Source organism: Rhineura floridana, chromosome 6 (genome assembly GCF_030035675.1).
Source record: "Rhineura floridana isolate rRhiFlo1 chromosome 6, rRhiFlo1.hap2, whole genome shotgun sequence".
Classification (NCBI taxonomy): Eukaryota; Metazoa; Chordata; class Lepidosauria; order Squamata; family Rhineuridae; genus Rhineura; species Rhineura floridana.
This window is the reverse complement of record NC_084485.1, coordinates 14396315-14422851: the sequence shown is the minus strand read 5'-3', so window position 1 is coordinate 14422851 and position 26537 is coordinate 14396315. Positions and strand designations below refer to the sequence as shown.

Below are 26537 nucleotides of genomic sequence, written 5' to 3'. Positions count from 1 at the left end.
AGTTGCTCTCCTGTGCCAACAACCATCATGCACATAGATGCAAGAAAACCACAGCCACAATCCAGCATTGGCTATTTCAAACTCTGGGAAACTGTGACCAAGGCCAATTCCAGGCTAGGAGCATCTACATTTCCTCTCTCTGTTTGTTCACATTTTTAAATAAGTACATATTTTTTATACTTTTATGCTGCTTTTTCTGAAAGCAATCAAAGCCAATTTTTGGATTGTGAGCAGTTTTTCTGTAAGCAATCAAAGCACATGGGAATACAAAGAATTAAAACGATTCCTTGCTTTCATTACATGTCTAGCCTGTTTCACAACTTTGATGCAGGATTTGCATGTGTGACATACCCATGTCTCGTTAGTGAGAAGTTTGCATGATGGGATGTATACATCTACATGTAGTTTTGCGCTGCAAATTGTGTACAGTTCTGGTCAGCTCACCTCAAAAATTATAGTTGGAAAAGGTCTAGTAAAGGGCAACCAAAATGTTCAAGGGGATGGAGCGACTCCCTTATGAAGAAAGGTTGCAACGTCTGGAGCTTTTTAGTTTACAGAAAAGGCAAGTAAGAGGTGACATGATAGAAGTGTATAAAATTATACATGAATGGAGAAAGTGGATAGAAAAAAAGTTTTTCTCCCTCTCTTATAACACTCAAATTTTTTGAGATCCAATGCAGCTGAATGTTGGAGGATTCAGGACACTAAAAAGAAAGTAGTCCATGCAAAGCAGAGTTAAACTATGGAATTCATTTCCACAAGAAGCAGTGATGGCCACCAACATGGATGGCTTTAAAAGAGGACTAGACAAATTCATGGAGGATAAGGGTATCAATGGCTACTAGCCACGATGGCTATCTTCTCCTCCACTGTCAGAGACAGCATGTTTCTGAATTCCAGTTGCTGGAAACCACAGGAGGGCAGAGTGCTCTTGCATTCAGGTCCTGCTTGCAGGCTTCTCACGGACAACTGGTTGGGCACTGTGAGAACAGGAGGTTGGACTAGATGGGCCATTGCCCTGATCCAGCAGGCTCTTCGTATGCTCTTATGTTCTGTCCATTTCAGCTCTTAAGCTGATACTAGAGTAGATAGGTACACCCCAAGCTCAGCATCCCCCAAAGCTCAGCACCCCAGGTGGTTGTAAAATGTAAATGTACTGCCTTCAAGTCGATTCTGACTTATGGCGACCCTATGAATAGGGTTTTCATGAGGCTGAGAGGCAGTGACCAGCCCAAGGTCACCCAGTGAGCTTCATGGCTATGTGGGGATTTGAACCCTGATCTCCCAGGCCGTAGTCCAACACCTTAACCACTACACCACACTGGTGGTTGCCTGACCCAAAATCCAGCCCTGACTGTGACCACCTCCCTATCTCAGTATGCCAGACACACTAATCCTTTGATGTATATGATCATAGTAAGTGCTGTAGGTAGGGCTAAGCTAATATTTTCAGGCATGGTAAATATTTTTAGTGTGTGTGTGTGTGTGTATGTGTGTAAACATCCTTGCAATAAGTGAGGGCTGGGGAATTTCAGTGAAATTTTTTTTGGGGGGTTCAATGGAGCTAATTTTATCCTCCCTCCTCTACCCTTTGCTTTGTTAATCATCCACTATTTTGTGACATTTTGTTGGCCTAATGAAGCTATTGTCCTAATATTGATTTTGGATTTTTTTCTCTCCTTATGGGGCCTGTTATTATTATTAATTGGATTTCTTACCCACCCTTCACCATAATATCCCAGGGAAGGTTTCTGCAGCATGAAAATTCAAGATTAAAATAGTTAAAACAATCTGCAATCAGAAGAATAGTGTGGTGTTGCGCTCCTACCTACTATCACTCTGCCGTTAGCAGAGGGAGGCGTATTTTATAAGCCACACACTCTATAACAATGCTGCTATCAGGAACTTTGCCTTATTTCCCCCAGCCTTTGCTAACAAGCATCCAGGTATACCGTCAAGCCTCAACTCCCCTGTGTATCTCTCTGTTTGTAAAAGATCACAACCCTGGGTTGGTCCTCTGTAACCTGTTATAGTTACTCTCTAGGGTAAACTCTGCTACCACCATTTGATACTGATTCTAGCTTGGTTTATGTTTTGCCAACACTTGTACTCTTTGCAATACCGGGCCAAGTTCAAGGTTCTAGTCTAGCCCTATACAGCTTGGGACCAGGATACCTGAAAGACCGTCTTACCCCTTACATACCCAGTCGATCACTGTGCTCTGCAGGTGAGGGCCTCCTGCAGATACCATCTTTTCAGGAGGTCCATTCTGCACATCATAGGAAACAGACTTTTAGTATGGCGGCACCTACCCTGTGGAACTCCCTACCTTTGAATATTAGACAGGCACCATCTCTGTTATCTTTTCGGTGCCTATTGAAGACCTTCTTCTTTCAACAAGCCTTTCAAGTTGAGACTTTTTCCCAGTCTGCATCTGTGTTGAAATCGATTTTTAATATATTTTTAAACCTTTTGTTGTTGTTTTTAACAATATGTTTTTAACCTTTTTTTTAGGTGTCTTGAAGGCTTTTTAAAAATGTTTTTTAAAAATGTTTTGTTGTAATGTATTTTAAAGTCTGTTTTTATGATGTTTTAAAGTGTTTTTAGTGCTTTTGTTTGCCGCCCTGGAATCCTGCTAGGAGGAAGGGCAGGATATAAATCAAATAATAAATAAATAAATAAATAAATAATAACTGGTCAACTGATCTGCCTATTACCCCTTGAAACAATGGTGCTTGGTTCAGTTCAGTGCTTCTGATGTTGCAATTGTAATACCAGCAAAAGACCCAATGGCATCAACAAGGGTTCAGTCTGCATCAGACACAGTTGCGAGTAAGTATAGCTGAATCTCTCCTATCGATCGCCGTGTGGTTCTATTGCAGAATGTACCCAAGGAGTCTGCTCAGGTGTCACCTTGCCAGATATTCCATTTAATGTGCACAGTTGACAACTTGACATAAAACATTGTGCGGTTACATTAGCAAGCAGCTGGTGTTTAGGAATGGACTCAAAGAAATGGTGAAGACCTGAACTATCCATTGACTTTGTTTGGCATATCTCAGAATTTTTTTTCTTGGATGAAACAGACTGAATTACAAATCCCTTGATGACATGGATGAGGAACCTTGGGCCCTCCAGATATTGCTGAATGACAGCACCCGTCATCCCTCATGATTGGCCATAGCAATGAGAGTTGCAGTTCAGCAACATCTGGAGGACCAAAGGTTCTCCACCTCTACTTTAAAATGAATGAAATTAGGAGGGCACTCTACATATTAAAAGGAATGGCATGGTTGATACCACTGCCTTTGTTTTTTCCATGTTACTCTAGAGCAGGAGTGGCTAACCTTTATTGACTAAAGGATACATGCACAGTTGGCCAGCTCCCGGGGGGGGGCACATGCCAGAAGTGGGTGTGGCCACCCCACACTCTTGCATGCACACTCTTGCATGTACACATGCATACATGCAGGCAAGCAGCTTCCCTCAACTGATCCATGCAGCATGATAACTGGGGAGGGGGCAGTTTGCATCTCATCAGGTGCTAGGCTCTTCTCCATGCTGTGTAATATATTTTTTCATTTGCTGCTGCTGTCAAAATCAGTGGGGTCTTGGAGGCGAGGACAGAAAATTTTGCATATGGGGCTGAATCTGGCCCCTGAATTGGGGGTTAGCCACTCCTACTCTAGGGTAATGCTACACCTTCTGACCACATGTTTAAGATATCCTAATGAGGAACATCACTAGCATGATATATAACCACAAACTCCATCCTAGCAGTGTGAGTGGAAGAGATAGCCATTTCACAGAGCAGTGAGAGTAACCTCAGAACATGAAATGTGTGTTCAAATCATGTATGGACAAGGGTTTGGTTTCTTATGTTCTTGAATCTCGTTTAGAAATTCAGATCCTTCATACACTTTCAAATCTGCAAATACCCTGGAAAATTTAGCCACTAACTGGAAATTCATTTAGTTTGCCTTTATTAATGTTGTTGCAGCCAAATATCAAGACATGGGTCAAACCTTCCCAAACTTCAGACCAGGAGCTTGCAAACTAAATTAATCAGGGTCGATAAACTGATTTTTGCTTGTTGCTCTAACATAGGAAGCGGACCTTTAGTGTAGTGGCATCTATCCTGTGGAATTCCCTCCCCTTAAATATTAGACAGGCACCATCTCTGTCACCTTTTCTGCACCTACTGAAGACCTTCTTTCAACAAGCCTTTTAAAAAGAGACCTTATCCCAGTCTGTGTGGGAATTGCTTTTTTATCTTTTTAAAGCTTTCTTTTAAAAAAAGATGTTTTGTTTTAATATGTTTTTAAGGATATTTTGTTGTAATATATTTTAAAATCTGTTTTTATGACGTTTTAGAGTGTTTTTAGTGCTTTTGTTTAGTGCCCTGTTCTCCTAGTGGGACGAAGGGCAGGATATAAATCTAATAAATAAATAAATATTTGGGAATGTAGAAGCAGTTATAAAGTACGGAGTAGCAGTAGGGAGAAAAGTAAGGTTAATTGTGTGCTTCACAATCGAAGTAAAACACATGGCCATCTAAAGGGAGGAACCTTCCCCCCCCTCGCAATAGACAGTTAAGTCCATGGTCTAAATTACCTAGCTGCATTTCCTGATAGAGTTTCCTCAGTGGGAGTAGAGTCTGAGGGTTCCTCCAGGTGGCCATGATATTATGCATCCATGGTGATTTGTGCTCAAGATAGTATTAGGACAGTTAGACACGATCCTGCTCAATACTGTTTTTGTCTGCAAAGGTTTCGAGGCAGACAACATGCTTCATGTCCAAGCAGCGCATGCCCCTTAACTTCCTGCAGAAATCCTATAACTTTTTACACCACAAATGGTCCAGTTTATTTATTTACTTATTGTCCTGGTTTTGTTGTGCTATAGTCCAAGAGCACCTCTCCAGATGGCAATAATGCAAAAACATTTGGGAAGCATTGCAGATCAACTAATAAAGCAGAATGATATGTGGACAGTTCAGTATAAATCCACCACTGATATACTACGTCAATGACGTGTTGCAGAATACACACACACACAGGCTGGAGGGGCCCTGAGACACATGGTTGACACCAGGACAATATAAACTCTCAGCATAAGAACATAAGAACATAAGAAGAGCCTGCTGGATCAGGCCAGTGGCCCATCTAGTCCAGCATCCTGTTCTCACAGTGGCCAACCAGGTGCCTGGGGGAAGCCCGCAAGCAGGACCCGAGTGCAAGAACACTCTCCCCTCCTGAGGCTTCCGGCAACTGTTTTTCAGAAGCATGCTGCCTCTGACTAGGGTGGCACAGCACAGCCATCATGGCTAGTAGCCATTGATAGCCCTGTCCTCCATGAATTTGTCTAATCTTCTTTTAAAGCCATCCAAGCTGGTGGCCATTACTGCATCTTGTGGGAGCAAATTCCATAGTTTAACTATGAGCTGAGTAAAGAAGTACTTCCTTTTGTCTGTCCTGAATCTTCCAACATTCAGCTTCTTTGAATGTCCATGAGTTCTAGTATTATGAGAGAGGGAGAAGAACTTTTCTCTATCCACTTTCTCAATGCCATGCATAATTTTATACACTTCTATCATGTCTCCTCTGACCCGCCTTTTCTCTAAACTAAAAAGCCCCAAATGCTGCAACCTTTCCTCGTAAGGGAGTCGCTCCATCCCCTTGATCATTCTGGTTGCCCTCTTCTGAACCTTTTCCAACTCTATAATATCCTTTTTGAGATGAGGTGACCAGAACTGTACACAGTATTCCAAATGCGGCCGCACCATAGATTTATACAATGGCATTATGATATCGGCTGTTTTATTTTCAATACCTTTCCTAATTATCGCTAGCATGGAATTTGCCTTTTTCACAGCTGCGGCACACTGGGTCGACATTTTCATCGTGCTGTCCACTACAACCCCGAGGTCTCTCTCCTGGTCGGTCACCGCCAGTTCAGACCCCATGAGCGTATATGTGAAATTCAGATTTTTTGCTCCAATATGCATAATTTTACACTTGTTTATATTGAATTGCATTTGCCATTTTTCCGCCCATTCACTCAGTTTGGAGAGGTCTTTTTGGAGCTCTTCGCAATCCTTTTTTTGTTTTAACAACCCTGAACAATTTAGTGTCATCAGCAAACTTGGCCACTTCACTGCTCACTCCTAATTCTAGGTCATTAATGAACAAGTTGAAAAGTACAGGTCCCAGTACCGATCCTTGAGGGACTCCACTTTCTACAGCCCTCCATTGGGAGAACTGTCCGTTTATTCCTACTCTCTGCTTTCTGCTTCTTAACCAATTTCTTATCCACAAGAGGACCTCTCCTCTTATTCCATGACTGCTAAGCTTCCTCAGAAGTCTTTGGTGAGGTACCTTGTCAAACGCTTTTTGAAAGTCTAAGTACACTATGTCCACTGGATCACCTCTATATATATGCTTGTTGACACTCTCAAAGAATTCTAATAGGTTACTGAGACAGGACTTTCCCTTGCAGAAGCCATGCTGGCTCTGCTTCAGCAAGGCTTGTTCTTCTATGTGCTTAGTTAATCTAGCTTTAATAATACTTTCTACCAGTTTTCCAGGGACAGAAGTTAAGCTAACTGGCCTGTAATTTCCGGGATCCCCTCTGGATCCCTTTTTGAAGATTGGCGTTACATTTGCCACTTTCCAGTCCTCAGGCACGGAGGAGGACCCGAGGGACAAGTTACATATTTTAGTTAGCAGATCAGCAATTTCACCTTTGAGTTCTTTGAGAACTCTTGGGTGGATGCCATCCGGGCCCGGTGATTTCTCAGTTTTTATATTGTCCATTAAGCTTAGAACTTCCTCTCTCGTTACCACTATTTGTCTTGGTTCCTCAGAATCCCTTCCTGCAAATGTTAGTTCAGGTTCAGGGATCTGCCCTATATCTTCCACTGTGAAGACAGATGCAAAGAATTCATTTAGCTTCTCTGCAATCTCCTTATCGTTCTTTAGTACACCTTTGACTCCCTTATCATCCAAGGGTCCAATTGTCTCCCTAGATGGTCTCCTGCTTTGAATGTATTTATAGAATTTTTTGTTGTTGTTTTTTATGTTCTTAGCAATGTGCTCCTCAAATTCTTTTTTAGCATCCCTTATTATCTTCTTACATTTCTTTTGCCAGAGTTTGTGTTCTTTTTTATTTTCTTCATTTGGACAAGACTTCCATTTTTTGAAGGAAGACTTTTTGCCTCTAAGAGCTTCCTTGACTTTGCTCGTTAACCATGCTGGCATCTTCTTGGCCCTGGCGGTACCTTTTCTGATCTGCGGTATGCACTCCAGTTGAGCTTCTAATATAGTGTTTTTAAACAACTTCCAAGCATTTTCGAGTGATGTGACCCTCTGGACTTTGTTTTTCAGCTTTCTTTTTACCAATCCCCTCATTTTTGTGATGTTTCCTCTTTTGAAGTCAAATGTGACCGTGTTGGATTTTCTTGGCAATTGGCCAGTTACATGTATGTTTAAATTAATAGCACTGTGGTCACTGCTCCCAATCGGTTCAACAACACTTACATCTTGCACCAGGTCCCGGTCCCCACTGAGGATTAAGTCCAGGGTTGCCGTCCCTCTGGTCGGTTCCATGACCAACTGCTCTAGGGAATAGTCATTTAGAATATCTAGAAACTTTGCTTCTTTGTCATGACTGGAACACATATGCAGCCAGTCTATGTCCGGGTAGTTGAAGTCACCCATTACTACCACATTTCCTAGTTTGGATGCTTCCTCAATTTCATATCTCATCTCAAGGTCTCCCTGAGCATTTTGATCAGGAGGACGATAGATCGTTCCCAGTATTAAGTCCCTCCTGGGACATGGTATCACCACCCACAACGATTCTGTGGAGGAGTCTGCCTCTTTTGGGGTTTCGAGCTTGCTGGATTCAATGCTTTCTTTCACATATAGAGCGACTCCGCCACCAATACGTCCTTCCCTGTCCTTCCGATATAGTTTATATCCAGGGATAACCGTATCCCACTGGTTTTCTCCATTCCACCAGGTCTCCGTTATGCTCACTATATCAATGCTCTCCTCTAAGACCAAGCACTCCAGTTCTCCCATCTTGGTTCTCAGGCTCCAAGCATTAGCGTACAGGCACTTGTAAGCAGTGTCTCTCTTCAAGTGTCTTTGGCACTTGTGGTTAGGCCTGTGGTAATTTTGCTCTTCTGAATTTATATCCTGTGCCCCTGCTCTCACAATGCCTACTTCTAGGCCTACCCCTTTTAAAATTTCATCATTTCTTTGGTTTTTATCCCGGGGGGAGGTTTATTCCGAACCGGATCTTTCTCAGCTCCTGTCGGGTTTCCCCCCTCAGTCAGTTTAAAAGCTGCTCTGCCACCTTTTTAATTTTAAGTGCCAGCAGTCTGGTTCCATTCTGGTTCAAGTGGAGCCCGTCCCTTTTGTACAGGCCCGGCTTATCCCAAAATGTTCCCCAGTGCCTAACAAATCCAAACCCTTCCACCCGACACCATCGTCTCATCCACGCATTGAGACTGCGAAGCTGGGCCTGTCTGGCTGGTCCTGCGCGTGGAACCGGTAGCATTTCAGAGAAAGCCACCTTGGAGGTCCTGGCTTTCAGCATCCTACCTAGCAACCTAAATTTTGCTTCCAGGACCTCACGGCTGCATTTCCCCATGTCGTTGGTGCCAACGTGCACCACGACCACTGACTCCTTCCCAGCACTGTCTACCAAACTATCTAAATGACGGGCGATATCCGCAACCTTCGCACCAGGCAGGCAAAACACCTTGCGGTCTACACGCCCATCACTCACCCCACTGTCTATGTTCCTAATGATCGAATCACCCACTACAAGGATCCCTCCACCCCCTGGAGATATATCCTCGGCACGAGAGGATAGCTGCTCATCCCCCAAGGAATGGGTCCCTTCTAAGGGATCGTTTCCCTCTTCCTCAGCTGGATGCTCTCCTTCCCAGAGACCATCGTTGTCCATGATAGCAGGAGAGCTATCATCGTTGGAGTGGGACACAGCTATAACGTCCCTGAAGGCCTCCTCCACACACCTCTCTGCCTCTCTCAGGTTTTCCAGGTCCGCCACCTTGGCCTCAAGGAAATGAAGTCATTTCCAGAGAGCCAGGAGCTCATTGCACCGAGAGCATACCCACGACTTCTGTCCAACAGGCAGATAGTCGTACATGCTGCAGGCGGTGCAAAACACTGGAAATCCCCCACACCCCTGCTGGCTTCTTACCTGCATAGTTTTGTTTAAGGTTTATTACGTCAATGGGTTGGAGACTGCGGTTTAGTTGAGGTCAGGGAACAGACGGGCAGAGTGGGGGGCCCTGGCCTCCTCGCCCTGGAGCAGGCTCCAGACCATTGCTAGAGAAACACTCTAAGCTAGCAATTCTTGGGAGCCTTATACCCGGCCTTCAGTGGCCCTGTACCACATTAACTCACACAGTGAATTATGGGGGAACTACAGTGTACATGTGTATAACGGGCAAGGAAAACAAGACTGTTCATTGCAACAACGTGTAAGACATTTGCGTGAAATGCCAGCATATTGGCCGAAAAAGCCTTGGTTCCTTAACACAATAGGTACTGCAGTATGAAAAGAATTTTAGAAATTGGGACAGAAGTGCTACCATTTTAATCCGCAAAACTGATGGAATCAGCCCCATGAGTGAAAACAGCTCTTGACAGTTAGGACTGAAAGCTAGAGTGGATTCATTGTCCCATTGACATGGAGCCACCAACTGCCCTTGCACACAATGCATTTTGACCAGGGTTAGCAGAGAGGTCAAAGCCATTTCACACAGTGCGTAGAGTCAAATCCAGGTTTGCCAAGAAGTATGCGCTGAATCGGTACCAAGTGGTTGACCTTATATATTCTGTGGCTCATCCAGTCTTTTCTGATGCCGCTGAGCTTCAGATCATGGCTCTTGAGGACGGGCCTCATGCTGGCAATATTTAATCATGACAAAATTGAGTCAGTAGCCAAATAAAGACGATCCATCTCTTAAATGGAAAACTGACATGATTTTCCATCAGGTAGCCACTAATAAAGAATATTTCATCTGCTAATTCAGTCTTTGGTTGCAAAGTGCCCCTTATGGTGTATAAAAATATTGAATCGATAGCGAAATGGTATGTAAAAATGAGGACAAGCTATGGGAGTGGGGGGAAGAGACAGCTTCAGATGTCTCTTTTACTGGAGTCAGATTTCTGCTTTCAAAAAAGCCCAACCCAGTGGCCGAGCAGTTAGAAAACTGCGGGTGTCACACATTTCTCAGAAGGGCAGGATGTGTTACGTGCCACGTGCATGGAGGCATTGCTTTTTTAAAATCAATCCTCCTGCTATCCTTTCTATTTTCAGAAACCACTCAGCAAACATGCCCCCCCTCAATGGTGCAGATTTTAAGGCAAAACAAAACAGAAAAATGGGAAAATAGATGCCTCTTAGTGGGGTACTTGGGACATTGTTAGGCAGAAATTCAGGGTGCTGAAGACAGGCAGGCACAAGGTGTTCTGCTGCCCAAGGGAGAGCTGTTGCAGGTGCCCCTATGCGCCACCCCAGCACACGCATCTCCTCCCTCCCACTTGCTTTTTCTCGCCCCCCCATCATTTGCCACTGTATCAGCATAAGAGCCTGGCGGCTGGGTCAGGCCAAAGGCCCTTTTAGTCCAGCATCATGTCCTCACAGTGGCCAATCAGATGCCCGTGGGAAGCCCACAAGTAGGATCCGAGCCTGCAAGTCCTGCTGGGGACCATGGCCTTTGTTCGATCTATGGGGAAGACTCCTTCCCATGTTCAGTAACATCCAAAGCAGCCTTCCAATTGGATCTTCATAACCATGTGAAGAGATCCACAACCAGCACTCTGTATGTCATTCCTGGAATCAACCGTGGCTGGTGGGGAAACTCTCTGTGCAAGCAGGATGTGACGCTTGCCTCCTTGTCTAGACATTCCACCACACTTCAGCTCTCATGGGGTGCTGTGCGGGAACGAGCTTCATTTACCACACTGGTATCCAAAGCTTGGAATGAACTAGTTCACTGAACTAGTTCAGAAATCTCTCAGCTACACCTCAGCGTGTATGCATGTGATGTTCCAACTCTCTCACACCATAATGCCCTGTTCAGCTTCCCCTAACTCTTGCTGAAATTTCCACACCCCTGCCAGCAACATTTGGTGATATGACAGAGACCCAGTCCGGTGTAGTGGTTCAAGAGTTGGACTAGGTCTTAGGAGACTAGGGTTCAGATCTAAATGTAACCCTGAAGCTCATTGGATGACCTTGGGCCAGTCATTGTCTTCCAACCTAACAGGGTTGTTGTGAAGATAAAATGGAGAAGGGCAGAATGATGTACGACACCCTGAGCTCCTTGGAGGAAAGGTGGGAAATAAATGTGACGATGATGATATGGTGATATGAAGCAGAGATTACAAAGCACAGATTGCAATGACATCAGGTTGTAGGGCAAGTTCAACTAAATATCTTTTTTGTTGGCCGACCCCTTTTTGTTGGTTTTGCAGTTTTGCTTTGCAACATGTCGTTTCATCCTAAAACTCATGGGCTGGCCATTTGTGCCATTCCAAAGATGCACCTCTGTGGCTGTTTTCTGGGACCGTGAAGAGGGAGAAACAGGGTAGAAAGCAGCCACTAGATATATTATCCCAGTAAGGAGGATGGAAAACTAGTATTAGGTGATAGACGAGACAATTTTGGGATGCTTTGTTCAGCTGGCTTTTTATTTTCTAATGTTTTGACTCATTGATTTGATGCCTCTCCATTATGCACACGCTTCTGCAGATGTTTCCGGCAATGATTATGCTTTGCATTGAGCGAATGAATAAAACCACTGCAGAAACTGCCATTAGAGATCACAGGATCATTTGCAAATCATTGTCTTTCAAATTGAAGGAATTCTATTGAGAGACTTGCCAATTTCTTTCTCATTTTATTATGGAAGCACTTCCACAATTCTGCTATTCCTGGATCATCATCGTTATTTTTTAACTGTAACAACTTTTCAAAGTGCAGAATTTGTACCTTGCAGCTTACCTAGGAACATGGGAAGCTGCCTTATACTGAGACAGACCATTGGTCCAATTGGCTCAAATTGTTGTCTACACTAACTGGCAGCAACTGTCCAAGGTCTCAGAGATGGGTCTCTCCCAACCCTGCTTGGAGATTCTGGGGATCGAAACTGGGACCTTCTGCATGCAAATCAGATGCTCAGTCATTGAGCTATGGCCTTTCCCCTATACTTTACCAGTGGCAATCGTGTCTCAAATGCAATGTTGTAACCAGAACAGCTCCCCATTCCTGGAATAAACTCCATCCCAAAACATATATGGAGCCATCTCTCTAGAATGGAAACCATTATTCTACTTGTTGTGTTCTGTAAATTTTGATCATGAATCTTTCCCAAATATTCTCTGGATCTGTGAATATTTGCCTGATATTGGGTAGAAATTCAATATTCAACATCAGCATTTGACATTTAATGATTACTTAGAAGCAGTTGCCATCCTTGGCAGCACTGGATAGCATGGAACAGTAATCAGTGCTTGGAGATATCTAACAACTGGCATGCAATAGCATTTAATAACTTTTATACTAATGGCATTCCTTCATGTAACCAGGAAATATATCTTCTTGAATGGGCATAAACCAACCAAATTAAACTATTGACATTCAAACTGTGATTTAGTTATTTAACAGAATTTATATATCACTTGATTACAAAGAAAACTCTAAGCAGTTTACAAGAAACATTAAAATTATCAATAAAAACAGTAAAAACAAGTAATTAAAAACATCTCAAAAACAATTAAAACAGCAGTAAACTAAAAAGAGATTAAAACACTTTGATATCTGAATAGACTTGATTAAACAGAAATGTTTTATGCAGGTGGCAAAAAGTAAAGATGCCTGCCAGATGGCAATAGGCAGGGAGTTCTGCAGTGTAAGTGCTGCCACACTAAAAGAACATTTTTTTTACAAGTGTGGAACAAGTATTATGTGGCCCCTGTGGTATTATATTGCTCCATGTCAGTGGGGCAATGGAATCCACTCCGGTTTTTAGTCTGAACTTTCAAGGAGCTGTCCAAGATGCTGAAGCAGCTGCCACTGCATTGAGGGACCAAGCGTGTGCTACCCAGGAGCTATATGCAATATTAGCTGCCCTGGCCTCCTTCTCGGAGCAAGGGTGGTATATAAACAAACAAACAAACACATTTCCTGTTGAAAAGCACCCTCAGGAGGCATCCCTTTGTAGTGGAATGGGGGAAAGGAATGTTGGGTGCTTAACCCTTCTGCTGGGAGCTGCTCTCCACCAGAAACTTCCTCCCCTCAGCTGCTTTTATCTCACCAGCCTTCTGGGCCTGTGTTTACCTTGCAAACAAAGTCCAGGACCCCATGGAAGAAGGGGAAGCAGTTAAGGAGAAGATTCTGGTGAAAAGCAGCTGGCAGGAGAAGAGTTAAGCTGTTTTCCCCACTAGGGAAATTGTCATGAGTGGAGCCACATGGTCCAACCAATCAAAATGAGGGCTCTGGTCATTTTCAAGCTGGAGCCATTCCCCCCTGTAATATAGTACAGTAAATCAAAAGTGAGACTTGTTTTCTTCCATTTGGAAAGATACGGCCAAATTATCATGTCCTCCTGTGCTTACAGTAAGCAAAAATACACCCTGGTATGTTGAATTTCACTGCAACGTCAGCACTCCGTTCCTTCTGACTATCATCTCCCGAAATCTGCAAAAGCAAACATAGCCTGATTGGTCGTATTCTCTTTACAGATGCTCCCTTTGGCCTTATGTATCAAGCAGAGGCCTCATTAGTTCATTTCTGAACCCACTGTGGCATTCCTCTCATTTATCACTTTGTTTGTTGGGCTCATTTAGGGAGTGACCATAGCTCAGTGGTCAAGTGCGTGTTTTGGACAGGCACACGTGACTCCAGGCCTTTTGCAGAGTCTGGATCAGACTCTGCAAAGCATCCCAGGAGCTGAACTGTGAGTCCTGGCAGGATTGGGAGCAGAGTGGGATGGAGGACGGGGGGGCAATCCGGAGGAGGGTCAATCCAGAGGCAAAGTGAACCAGGGCTCAGAACCATGAAATCCAAAGAAGGCTTGGAGCAACATGAAAGGCAGGTGAGCAGGCAGAGTGACTAGCAGAGAAAGGACAGGCAGGAAATCAATGAGACACCTGGGGGTAAGGTTAGTCAGTATCCCACTTGAATATAGGAGGCTGCCTTGTACCAGCTCAGTATCGTTTATGCTGACTAGCAGGAGCTCTTTGGGGTTTCAGACAGGGGACATTCCCAGCCCTACCTGGAGATGCCAAGGATTGAGCTTGGGACCCACTGCACAGAAGTAGTGTTAGGATTGCCAGGTTCAGGGCCTGAGACTGATCCTGTATCTTTAGGAGAAGAGAAAGTGAGCCAAGTGCAGGTGTTCTTGAAACCCTGTAATGGGAAAAACCACAAGGTGGAATTCTCCCTCCCCCCTGCACAACTTTTAAAGATACAGAGGACCTCGTGGAGGCCGGGCCTGGCAACCAAGAGGTCTGCTGTATCTTTAAGAGATGTGCAGGGGGGAGGGAGAATTCCATCTTGTGGTTTTTCCCATTACAAGGTTGCAAGAACACCTGCACTTGGCTCACTTTCTCTTCTCCTAAAGATACAGGATCAGTCTCAGGCCCTGAACCTGGCAACCCTAAGTAGTGTGTTCTACTACTGAACTGCAGTTCTCCCCTGAATTCCACTTGTTACAGCAGGAAAGGGCAATTGCCTCCAAGCCCTGCCTAGGTGCTTTCCAGATGCACTTGGCTGTCCATTTTAGGAAACAAGATTCCTTGGGGGCAGGGATGGAAATATCTGTCAGTTTCGGTTCTCCCAGTTTCTCATTTTTCCAATGTTAAATTTAGTTCTGTATATGTCTGCAGGGATCTGTGGTTTTTTTAAAAAAACAAAATCCTCATGAAAATTCTCCAGCATTTTAGTGGAAATTCCTCCTAATAAACACATTTTTGTAGGCAGTTTTAACAAAGGAACACATTTTTTCAAGCCATTTCTCATCATTTCATGCCTTTTTGCATGTTATTTTCATTAATGTATTTGGTTTTACGCATACCGTCCCCTAATATACGCATTTCTGTAAATGTTGTTTAGTTGGCAAACTACATCCCAGATTCTAATAAATGCAAATTTCTAAGGATGGCTGTGTTTCGGTTCTCATATTATTTTGAAAATTGTGAATCTGATACATTCTGCTTGAAATAATATCCCCCACCCCGTTTCCCAAATGATTGCAAAGTAGGTGTCAGCCGCACCTATTTAGGGAAGGCATTCCAGAGCTGGGGTGCCAGGCTTTTGTGATTACATAACACATTTCTAAGAAGGACATCACTAGGGGTAGGGACTCCGTGGAAGATCTTAAGACACGGGGGCAGAGGGGATAGTATGGGAAGAGGCACTTCTGCACGTCTTTGTGTCCCACTTTGTTTAGAGCTTTAAAAGTAAGCAGCAGTGTTGTGATTTCGGGCCAGAGCACTTAGATCTGTGAAAACAATGCTAGTCTCCAGTGGGAAGGTACCATAGTTCAGTGGCAGAATGCATGTATTGCACACAGAAGTTCCCAACTCTCCGGCTCATATCTGAAACTAATTTGATTCCTCCTTCCCCAATTGTACTCTGTGGATTTTGATGACATACCATCCATAGCTTGGAAAAGTTACTTTTTTGAACTACAACTCCCATCAGCCCAATACAGTGGCCATGCTGGCTGGGGCTGATGGGAGTTGTAGTTCAAAAAAGTAACTTTTCCAAGCTCTGATTATCTCCAAATAGTCCCTGGATATACAAATATTCCTGATCCAGCTTCTGAATTTGACTTTCATTGCTGAATACCTTACTTAATAGTTAGTGTAGTATCCCAGGTTTTCAGCAACTAAACCTGTGTTTAAGACTCTGTAAACAAAACAAAACTGATCAGTGGTCGCTATAAGGCAGCTAACACACTGAACAAAAATGTCTTAAGGGGATCTAGAAATTGAGGGACATTTGTTATTGATTTTTTTTTAAAAAAATTCCTTTATATGTGAGAGAAGGTAGTTTTGCATTCCTCCCCCCCTTTTAACAGACTGCATGGGGCAATGCAGTTTCCTGCCGACAACTAAATTGATTCAAGTTTGCAGCCCTGGTTTTGTTAAAAAAAAATTGTTGCTCCTTCAGAAGACATCCAATAGGAACCTCATTCTTAGCCATACTGTCTAACCAGTGTTAATGCACACAGAAAGATTGCCTTTGGATTCTTAAATATGCCCGCCTATTCTTAATCCATCAACGCAACGCTGTTTCTGAACAGGTAATTAAAACATTCATTGTTGATTAACAATGATTAGCAATATCCCTGCGAGCGTTCTGATTGTCACTGCAATTTAGAGAAATTAAGACAACTTTGCTACATTAAATTATACATAAGAGTGTGATTGTAATGTGCCTTAGACAACTCTGTTTACTCAGGATAACAAATTTGATGCATATACACTGAAGTGCATTTCCTTGGCGCATAAATCATGGGCACTAGGTGCTGTATCTGTTGACAGCAGAATCCTAATATTGGTTTGTTGAATGTTCTTGGACAATGGTTCCTTCTCAAACTCGGCAGAAGTAATGAGTGGGGTACTACAGGGCTCGGTCCTAGGCCCAGTGCTCTTTTTATTAACGACTTGGATGAGGAGGTACAGAACATGCTTATCAAATTTGCAGATGATACAAAATTGGGGGGCATAGCTAATACCGTGGAAAACAAAAACAAAATTCAAAGGGACCTTGATAGGCTGGAGCATTGGGCTGAAAACAACAGAATGAAATTCAACAGGGATAAATGTAAAGTTCTACACTTAGGAAAATGAAACCAAATGCACAGTTATAAGATGGGGGATACTTGGCTCAGCAATAAGACATGTGAGAAGGATCTTGGAATTGTCGTTGATCATAAGCTGAATATGAGCCAACAGTGTGATGTGGCTGCAAAAAAGGGAAATGCTATATTAGGCTGCATTAACAGAAGTATAGTTTCCAAATCATGTGAAGTATTCCCCTCTATTCAGCACTGGTTAGGCCTCATCTTGAATACCGCATCCAGTTCTGGTCTCCACACTTCAAGAAGGATGCAGACAAACTGGAACGTGTTCAGAGGAGGGCAAAAAGGATGATCAGGGGACTGGAAACCAAGCCCTGTGAGGAGAGACTGAAAGAACTGGGCATGTTTAGCCTGGAGAAGATAACACTGAGGGGAGATATGATAGCACTCTTCAAGTACATGAAAGTTGTCACACAGAGGAGGGCCAGAATCTCTTCTTGATTGTCCCAGAGTGCAGGACATGGAATAATGGGCTCAAGTTGCAGGAAGCCAGATTTCGACTGGACATCAGGAAAAACTTCCTAACTGTTAGAGCCATACAACAATGGAACCAATTACGTAGAGAGGTAGTGGGCTCTCTGTCACTGGAGACATTCAAGAGGCAGCTGGACAGCCATCTGTTGGGAATGCTCTGATTTGGATTCCTGCATTGAGCAGGGGGTTGGACTTGATGGCCTTATAGACCCCTTCCAACTCTACTATTCTATGATTCTATGAAATCTTACAAGGATAAAACCAAGACATTCAGCCTGATCCACATCTTAACATAGAGCATCCACATCCAGATGGGCCATTGGTGGAAGAGTGGTACAGCATCTGTCTTGCATGCAGAAGGTCCCAGGTTAGTTCCCCAGCATCTCCAGGTAAGGCTGGGAGAGACTCCTGCCTGAAATCCTGGAGAGCTGCTGCCAATCAGTGTAGACAATACTGAGCTAGATGGACCAATGGTCTGACGCAGTATAAAGCAGCTTCCTGTGTTAAGAAACATACCTCCCATGCCAGCTACTCTCACGCTAGATCTGAAACCAATTTGATTCCTCCTTCCCCAATTCTGTGGGTTTTGATGACATACCATCTCCAAATACTCCCTGGATATACAAATATTCCTGATCCAGCTTCTGAATTTCATTACCTACAACCATGTGAGGTAGGTAAGGTAGAGGGAGGGAGGGAGGGAGAGTAACATACCCAAGGACACAGCAGACTGGATAGCCAAGTAGGGATTTGAAGACTGGTCTCCCCAGTCAAATCCAGCATTCTAAGCAATAGTAGATGACATAGTGAGGTGGTCATGCTCACCTAACCTTCCAACAGTAGAGTCAGTGCTGCTTACCAGGAGGAAGAGGAGCGAGGTAGCAGGGAGGTTGGCCGTATTTATTTATTTATTTGTTTGTTTATTAAATGTATATTCCACCCTTCCTCCCAGAAGGAGTCCATGGCAGCAAACAAAAACTCTAAAACACCTTAAAAGCAAAATACTTTAAAACATGTCAAAACAAAACATCTTTAAAAACATATTAAAATATATATATATTTTTAAAAAAACTTAAAAAACATATTAAAAAGCAATTCCAACACAGATGCAGACTAGGATAAGGGCTCTTCTTAAAAGGCTTGTTGAAAGAGGAAGGTCTTAAGTAGGCGCTGAAAAGATAACAGAGATGTTGATTCTAAGCATTACACCACACTGTCCCCCACATGGCAATCACATAGCAGTCAATCAGTACCCTTTAATCTGAATGGATGCTGTTGCCAATATGATTTTGCTTCTAGGCATCTATGACACCAGACTTGTTATGATCAGTGGTGGCTGGTAATCATCATTGGGACTGGTAGGGCGGAAGGCAAGAAGCCCAACAGTAGATGCAGCCACAGACAATGACAGGTGGAACCAGAGCCAATGATAGCCAGAACCAACTAATTTTGCCCCCGTCCTCCTTCCTGTTGAGTTCTACAAGGGCAACACTGAGCCTCGGGAGGAGGAAGCTGGCAGGCAGTGCCATCCCTTGGGCTGGTTGCAAGTATGAAGGCAGACAGGTGGGGCCTGGCTGAGGCCAAACTGTTAGAGCCATACGACAATGGAACCAATCACCTAGAGAGGTAGTGGGCTCTCTGACACTGAGGGCATTCAAGAGGCAGCTGGACAGCCATCTGTTGGGAATGCTTTGATTTGGATTCCTGCACTGCACAGGGGGTTGGACTTGATGGCCTTATAGGCCCCTTCCAACTCTACTATTCTATGATTCTATGAGGTTGGTGGGGCAGTGCCCTATTTTCCTTAATAGACCAGCTTCCATTGGTTGTGATGTCATCAACAAAATCATGAGGGTCAGCCATAGCAGCTATTCAGATTCATGACAGTGAGGGCACATGAAGGCAAGGACAGTGAGAGCAAAGAAGATGACACATTTATTATGAAAGGGTGAGGAGCTCTCAGTTTCATGGCCATCACCAGTCAATGATGTCATCACCCTGGCAAAAAAGAAGGAAACATTTTTTCAGAACTAAGAAAGAGCACAAAACTCAGACTAATTCTGACTCAGTCCTGCTCACACCAACATAAGAAGCTGCAGCCCTTCCCGTCATGGAGAGCTATAATTTGAATGCATTCATTTTTCAAAGCTCTGTTTCATTATACTAGTTAATTCAATCTTAAAAACCCAAAGTGTGAAAATTTAGGATGAACCTGCCATCAACTTTTCATTCTCCTGCTCACTCTCATCAGTATGATTTTTTTTAAAAGCAGAGTTTCAATATCCAAAGCCGCTATATTCTGCATTAATTTTAATGTAGACTTTATTTTGTTAATTTTAAGATTTATAACTCACCTTTTCTTTTTTGCACAGGTAGCTAACAATAAAACAAAACAATCCAACATGTGATGGGTCAGGTTATACGAGGTAAGGCAGGTTATAGAGGTACAGGGTGACACAACCATGGTGGATGAACACATCTGTCAGGGAAGGAACTATACCTCTCTGGTTTAAGGAGGCTGTTTATAGATGTGCACCAGCAAAAAAAGAAGTCACAGATCTGCATAAAGTTTCATAAGAACATAAGAAAGGCCTGCTGGATCAGGCCAATGGCCCACCTAGCCCAGCATCCTGTTCTCATGGTAGCCAGCCAGATGCCCACAAACAGGACCTGAGTGCAAGAACACTCTCCCCTCCTGCGGTTTCCAGCAACTAAAATTCAGATGCATACCACCTCTGACCATGGAGGAAGAGCATAGCCATCATGGCTAGTAGCCATTGATAGTCTTACCTTCCATGTTCACACACACACAAACTGCTAATTTATATGTATGACATAATTTATATGTACAGTTGCCAGTTTAGGAATAATGAATCCTTCATCCATTGTCAAGAAAAGAAATCACACTAATGTTTTTGGGGGGTGTTTTTCTACCCAGTGGGATTTCCATTGTATGGTGGGCTGATGACCCCAGATAAAAGTTGTGTCTGTGGCATCAGATGAAGTGTGCTTGACAATACCAAAACACCCAGAGCCAGACAACACTTATTCAGAGGAGGCAGATTTTTTCTGTGCAGGAAACATTTGTGCCTCCCCCTGCATATTGAGTAAACAACACAACTGCTGTTCTTTTAATAAGCCATGATTTCATTTTCAATAAAAAACAACAAAACTATATTTTAAAGTAAACATGTTATGAAAAGTATCTAGAAAAAGACTTAATTGCAGCTGAGAACTAACGTTGACGGTTTTGCGTGTTTTTTTAAAACCCCATTAAGAAACCTGCAAGAAAACTGTCCTTAGAGAAATGTCCCCAAACGGCATTATATGGTTTGTGCGAACCTACTGACACCTCACACAGTTAACTTCCACTGTGCTGTGGACCCCACAACAAAACTTCACAGCTGTTGCACTGTCTGCTGGTTTTCTTATCCTGTACCTGATTGCAAAGGTGGCAGGATCCAGTTGTTCCAGCAGAGCTTTCTGAAGCATATGTCCAGCCAGCTCAATGCTGGTGAAGAAGTTGTCCCCAGCTACATCCCTACCACTGTTGTATCATGGCTCTACCAGCTTGGCAACAACATTACAACCAAGCTGGACTTCACATGCCCCTCTAGGCTGCTTGCCAATGTAGATGTCTCCCTTCAAAGGGAATGCCCAGGGCATTCCAAGGTACACACCCAACCCACAAGCAGTGCCAGATTTAGGAACAAGCCAAGTAAACCATGGCTTAGGGCCTCACATTATGAAAATGGAAATGGCCTGCCTTCAAGTCGATTCTGACTTATGGCGACCCTATGAATAGGGTTTTCATGGTAAGCGGTATCCAGAGGTGGTTTACCATTGCCTTCCTCTGAGGCTGAGGGGCAGTGACTGGCCCAAGGTCACCCAGTGAGCATGTGTGGGGATTCGATCCCTGGTCTCCCAGGTCATAGTCCAACACCTTAACCACTACGCCACACTGGCTCTCTTCACATTATGAGCGGCCTCTAAATATGTTGGAGAGAACTAAGAAGATTTATTATCATTGAAATCGCTTGGGCTTAAATAACCTTTCATATCAAATTGACCATCAATTTCCCTTCCGGGGCTGCTGGGCTACTCACATCATCCACAAGGTGCCCATCCTCAAGAGGACAAAGTGGAGCTAGCCAACCAACACATTCCACACCCAATCCTCTCCTTGCCACTTTCCCACCTTCACTCCTCCATATGCCACAACACATGCCTGTAACCAGCCTCAAAGTTTGCCCCCACCATGAAAATATAGGGGATTGTGTTGAAGGAATTACAAGCTACCAGTGATAAGGACTTGAAGCTTCTTTATTTCAGGAGCTTAGCAAAACATCAAGCCACAATCCAACAACCCTGGTTTTGCCGTCTTACTTCCTCTTCCTCTCAGCTCTTTTCCATGCCTCAAACTACAACTCCCAGCAAGCAACTCACGCACTACAACACCATGGGGGGGGGGAAGAGAACTATTTATTTAATCTGAAGACCATTTTCAAGACTACTTTTTATAGTATCATTGGCCAAGTAAAACAATTAACTTTAACAATGAAAAGAACTTATGAAAGATGTCAAAAGAGAAAAAAGGAGGTTGAATACTACACGTGAGAAGGACCTTGGAATTACTGTTGATCACAAACTGAATATGAGCCAACAGTGCAATGGGGCTGCAAAAAAGGCAAATGCTATTAACAGAAGTATAGATTCCAAATCACGTGAAGTACTAGTTCCCCTCTATTTGGCACTGGTTGGACCTCATCTTGAGTACTGTGTCCAGTTCTGGACACCATACTTTAAGAACAATGGACACAAACTGGAATGGGTTCAGAGGAGGGCAACAAGGATGATCAGGGGACTGGAAACAAAGCCCTATGAGGACAGGCTGAAAGAATTAGGTTTGTTTAGCCTTGAGAAGAAAAGACTGAGAGGAGATATGATAACACTCTTGAAAGGTTGCCACACAGCGGAAGGCCAGTATCTCTTCTTGATCATCTCAGAGTGCAGAACACAGAATAATGGGTTTACATGAAGCCAGAGTTCAACTGAACAGCAGGAGAAATTTCCTAACAGAGCAGTATGACAATGGAACCAATTACCTAGGGAAGTGATGGGTTTTGGAGGCATTCAAGAGGCAGCTGGACAGCAACCTGTTGGGTATGTTTTAAGTTGGACTCCTGCATTGAGCAGGGGGTTGGACTTGATGGCCTTAGAGGCCCCTTCCATCTCTACTATTGAATGATTCTATTATTCTAAGGGCAGTTAAAAAAATTATTGAAACTTGATAGTTTCTTCCTTACAGCTATAGAGAAGGAACCAGTAGTGTAGCGGCAAATTCATAAATGCAGGGTCCATTTAAGATAGTTACAGCCATACCCTTTTTGCTGCTGGGTTGAGAGTGAGATCCTTGTTAATTCCTTCTCCCACAAAAACAGACATCCCTAGGAACCTCCTTTCACTCTGATTGGCTCCAATAAGCAGGAAAAGACAAGGAAGCATGTTAGAATACTCTTCTCGGTGGCTAAGACACTCCCCTTTCATGCTGATTGGCTGGTAGGATGCCAGAGACATAGGGACCCCGCTGGGACCCTGCTCCAAAAAAGTAATGGGTCTAAGACCCCCTGAGCCCCTACATGACTACACCTTTGTAATGGACCTCATACTCAAGGTTACTTTGTTGCTTCCATTTATTAAGTGCTCATCTGTGTAATGTTCTTGTGTTCCTTTACATTAGAAGTCTTCAATTTCATATATGCTAAGAAAGAAATCATTCGATATTTTCGTTGAAAGGTAAACTGTAATGCATATAGGGTTACTGCAAGTCTGTATATGTTTTGTTTAGAATACAAGTATTAATTTTTCATTGCAGTGAGGAGGAGAGCTTCGCTGGGAGTCCAGAGTCTGTGAGTGCAAATCCCTGCTCGTGTCTCCTGGGCGTCAAGGGCCAGCTAAAGATCACCCCCACAGGGAGTGGCTCAGGGGTTACGTGCCCTGCCACCTGTGCAGCCGTGGGCAAGCTGCATAGTCCCAAGGAGCCCAGTTGCCCCCCAGCTGGCAGTTGCAGACAAGGAAGGGGCTGGCTTGTGCAGCTGTGGCAAGCTGAGCAGGCCCTGGCCAGCTGGGGAGGACTAGCCTCAGAGGAAGGCAATGGTGAAACCCCTCTGAATATTGCTTACCATGAAAACCCTATTCATAGGATAGCCATAAGTCGGGATCGACTTGAAGGCAGTCCATTTCCATTTCACAAGCTACACAGTACTTCTGTTAACTAAATGCTAAACTTTGGAACTGCTCTTGTGTTTCTATAAAAGTCTTCAGTTTCATATATGCTAATTAAAAATTATAAGGTATTTGACAATGCAAATGAAGCTCTATAATGGATTACCTTTTTTCAAATTATCCTTTCTATTAAAGGTAAGACACTTTTTTCTTTTTCTTTTTTTATGGTATGTGGCCTCTGAATCTTGACATGGCTTAGAGCCTCAGCATGTCTTAATCCAGCTCTGCCCACAAAGGATGCTTGGAATCAGGTCTGGATAAATACAGATTAGTCACTTCTCTTCCCATCCCATCCCATTCCAGTTTGTCTCAGAAAGTGAGGTAGGGTTTTTCTCTTTTGAATGCTATAAAGGGGGTAATAACACTTCCTGGCATTTGTAATTTCTGTTGTTGTTATGTGCCTTCAAGTCCATTACTACTTATGGTGACCCTATGAATCAGCGACCTCCAGTAGCATCTGTTGTAAACTACTCTGTTCAGATCTCGTAAATTCAGGTCTGTGCCTTCCTTTATGGAATCAATCCATCTCTTGTTTGGCCTTCCTCTTTTTCTACTCCCTTCTGTTTTCCCCAGCAGTATTGTCTTTTCTAGTGAATCATGTCTTCTCATGATGTGTCCAAAGTATGATAACCTCAGTTTCATCATTTTAGCTTCTACTGATAGTTCTGGTTTAATTTGTTCTAACACCCAATTATTTGTCTTTTTTGCAGTCCATGGTATGCGCAAAGCTCTCCTCCAACACTACATTTCAAATGAGTTGATTTTTCTCTTCTCCACCTTTTTCACTGTCCAACTTTCACATCCATACATAGAGATTGGGAATACCATGGTCTGAATGATCCTGAATTTATTGTTCAGTGATAAATTTTTGCTTTTGAGGAGCTTTTCTAGTTCTCTCATAGCTGCCCTCCCCAGTCCTACCATTTGTAAAATAAAACTAACTTCTCTTGTAGAAGCCTTGTTTTGTTTTTTTCTTCCAAGAGCCAAAGGTGTGTCCTTCTGCAACAATGGGACCTTGGAGATGTGATTGCAAGTTTATTTACTGCTTTGTCATATGACTGCTAGCTTGTTTGCTTGGGAGGGGAAATTTGACTCCAACACTCTTTGTCAACCTGTCCCTGACCATTTTTCTGTGAAAAAAAAATGGAGTGTTTTACTACTAGTGCTGGCTGGTGTATAAATGAACGTGTGAAGTATTAGTCCCTCTCTGTTCAGCACTGGTTAGGCCTCATCTTGAGCACTGCGCCCAGTTCTGGTCTCCGCATTTCAAGAAGGATGCAGACAAACTGGAACAGGTTCAGAGGAGGGCAAAAAGGATGATCAGGGGACTGGAAACCAAGCCCTATGAGGAGAGACTGAAAGAACTGGGCCTGTTTAGCCTGGAGAAGAGAAGACTAAGGGGAGATATGATAGCACTCTTCAAGTACATGAAAGGTTGTCACACAGAGGAGGGCCGGGATCTCTTCTCGATTGTCCCAGAGTGCAGGACACAGAATAATGGGCTCAAGTTGCAGGAAGCCAGATTTCAAGTGAACATCAAGAAAAACTTCCTAACTGTTAGAGCCATACGACAATGGAACCAATTACCTAGAGAGGTAGTGGGCTCTCCGACACTGGAGACATTCAAGAGGCAGCTGGACAGCCATCTGTTGGGAATGCTTTGATTTGGATTCTTGCATTGAGCAGGGAGGTTGGACTTGATGGCCTTATAGGCCACTTCCAACTCTACTATTCTATGATTCTATGACCAATGGCAAAATTCATTTCTGGGACGTTTTACGCCTCAAATGTTTTTTGTTTCCAGAAGGAAAATGGTAAGTGATAACTGGCTGAAATCTGAGAATGTTTTACAGGTGATAACATGTGACAATGTCCTAGAAAGACTAGCCCACAGATCGACTTATGTGTAAATTGTACAATTAAAACTGCTTCTGGGATAGGTCTTTACTCCACAAAATTGGATGAATCAGAATACAGTACATCTGACCACTGTAAGGAAGACTGGGACTGAGCATCTGTGTCCCTGCTTAAGTTGCTGTCCAAACCTAACTGGTTATGGGAAACTTCAAGGCTCTGCTGCTCTCCCTTCTCAGGCTCCTTTGTGTTTAAACCAGTGTTAGGCTGCAATCCAACCCACAACCCCTTTACTCCATGCTCGTGTGTGTGTGTGGGGGGGGGGGTTCCAAGAGTGTAGTCATCTGGGAATTTGGAGGATCTTAGACCCATTACTTTTTTGGGACCACAGTCTGAGCAGGGTCCCTATGTCTCCAGCATCCTACGAGCCAATCAGCATGAAAGCAGAGTGTGTGAGCCACTGAGAAGAGTCTTCTAACATGCTTCTTTCCTGCTTATTGGAGCCAATCAGAGTGAAAAGATGTGAGTCAGCCACTGAAAAAACTCTTCTCAGTAGCTCTCCCCTTTCATGTTGATTGGCTCCAAGAGACATCTGTTGTTGTGGGATCAGGCATTAATAAGGATCTCATTCTCACCCCAGCAACAAAAAGGGAGGGGTGTGGTTGTGACTATCATGAAGGGACCCTGCACTTCTGAATTTGCCACTACACTACTGTTGGGGTCATTTATGCTTATGGGAGAGGCACTCCTTCAAGTATTTTGGTCCCAAGTCATTTAGGGCTTCATAGGTTAACATGAACACCTTGAACTGGACTCAGCAGCATATAGGTAGGCAACCAGTGCTGATCCTTCAGAATCAGGGACCCCATCTGCACTATGCGTTTAAAGCACTATGATATCACTTCAAACAGACATGGCCTCCACCAAACAATCCTGGGAGCTGCAGCTGAACTCGTGGACATCCCAAGAAGTGGAATGTTGGAAGATTCAGGACAGACAAAAGGAAGTT

The 26537-nt window shown here is 43.6% G+C and overlaps 1 protein-coding gene across 4 annotated transcripts in view; it reads left to right on the top strand.

Annotated features, from left to right (window-relative positions):
* The window catches only part of LOC133387065 (uncharacterized), a 93108-nt gene extending 68518 nt beyond the window's left edge, over positions 1–24590 (top strand). For 2 of the 4 annotated variants that reach the window (XR_009763357.1, XR_009763354.1), the window contains 3 exons: positions 19762–19815; positions 23265–23298; positions 24385–24590. Coding sequence is in view for 1 of the 4 variants with exons in the window: in XM_061631056.1 (XP_061487040.1) it covers positions 23265–23667 (403 nt within the window). In the remaining 3 variants the exon portion in view is untranslated. Of the gene's footprint in view, positions 1–19761; positions 19816–23264; positions 24259–24384 lie in introns of those variants that run through there. The other 2 variants (XR_009763358.1, XM_061631056.1) reach the window with 1 other exon arrangement.
* The last annotated feature ends 1947 nt before the right edge of the window (positions 24591–26537 follow it).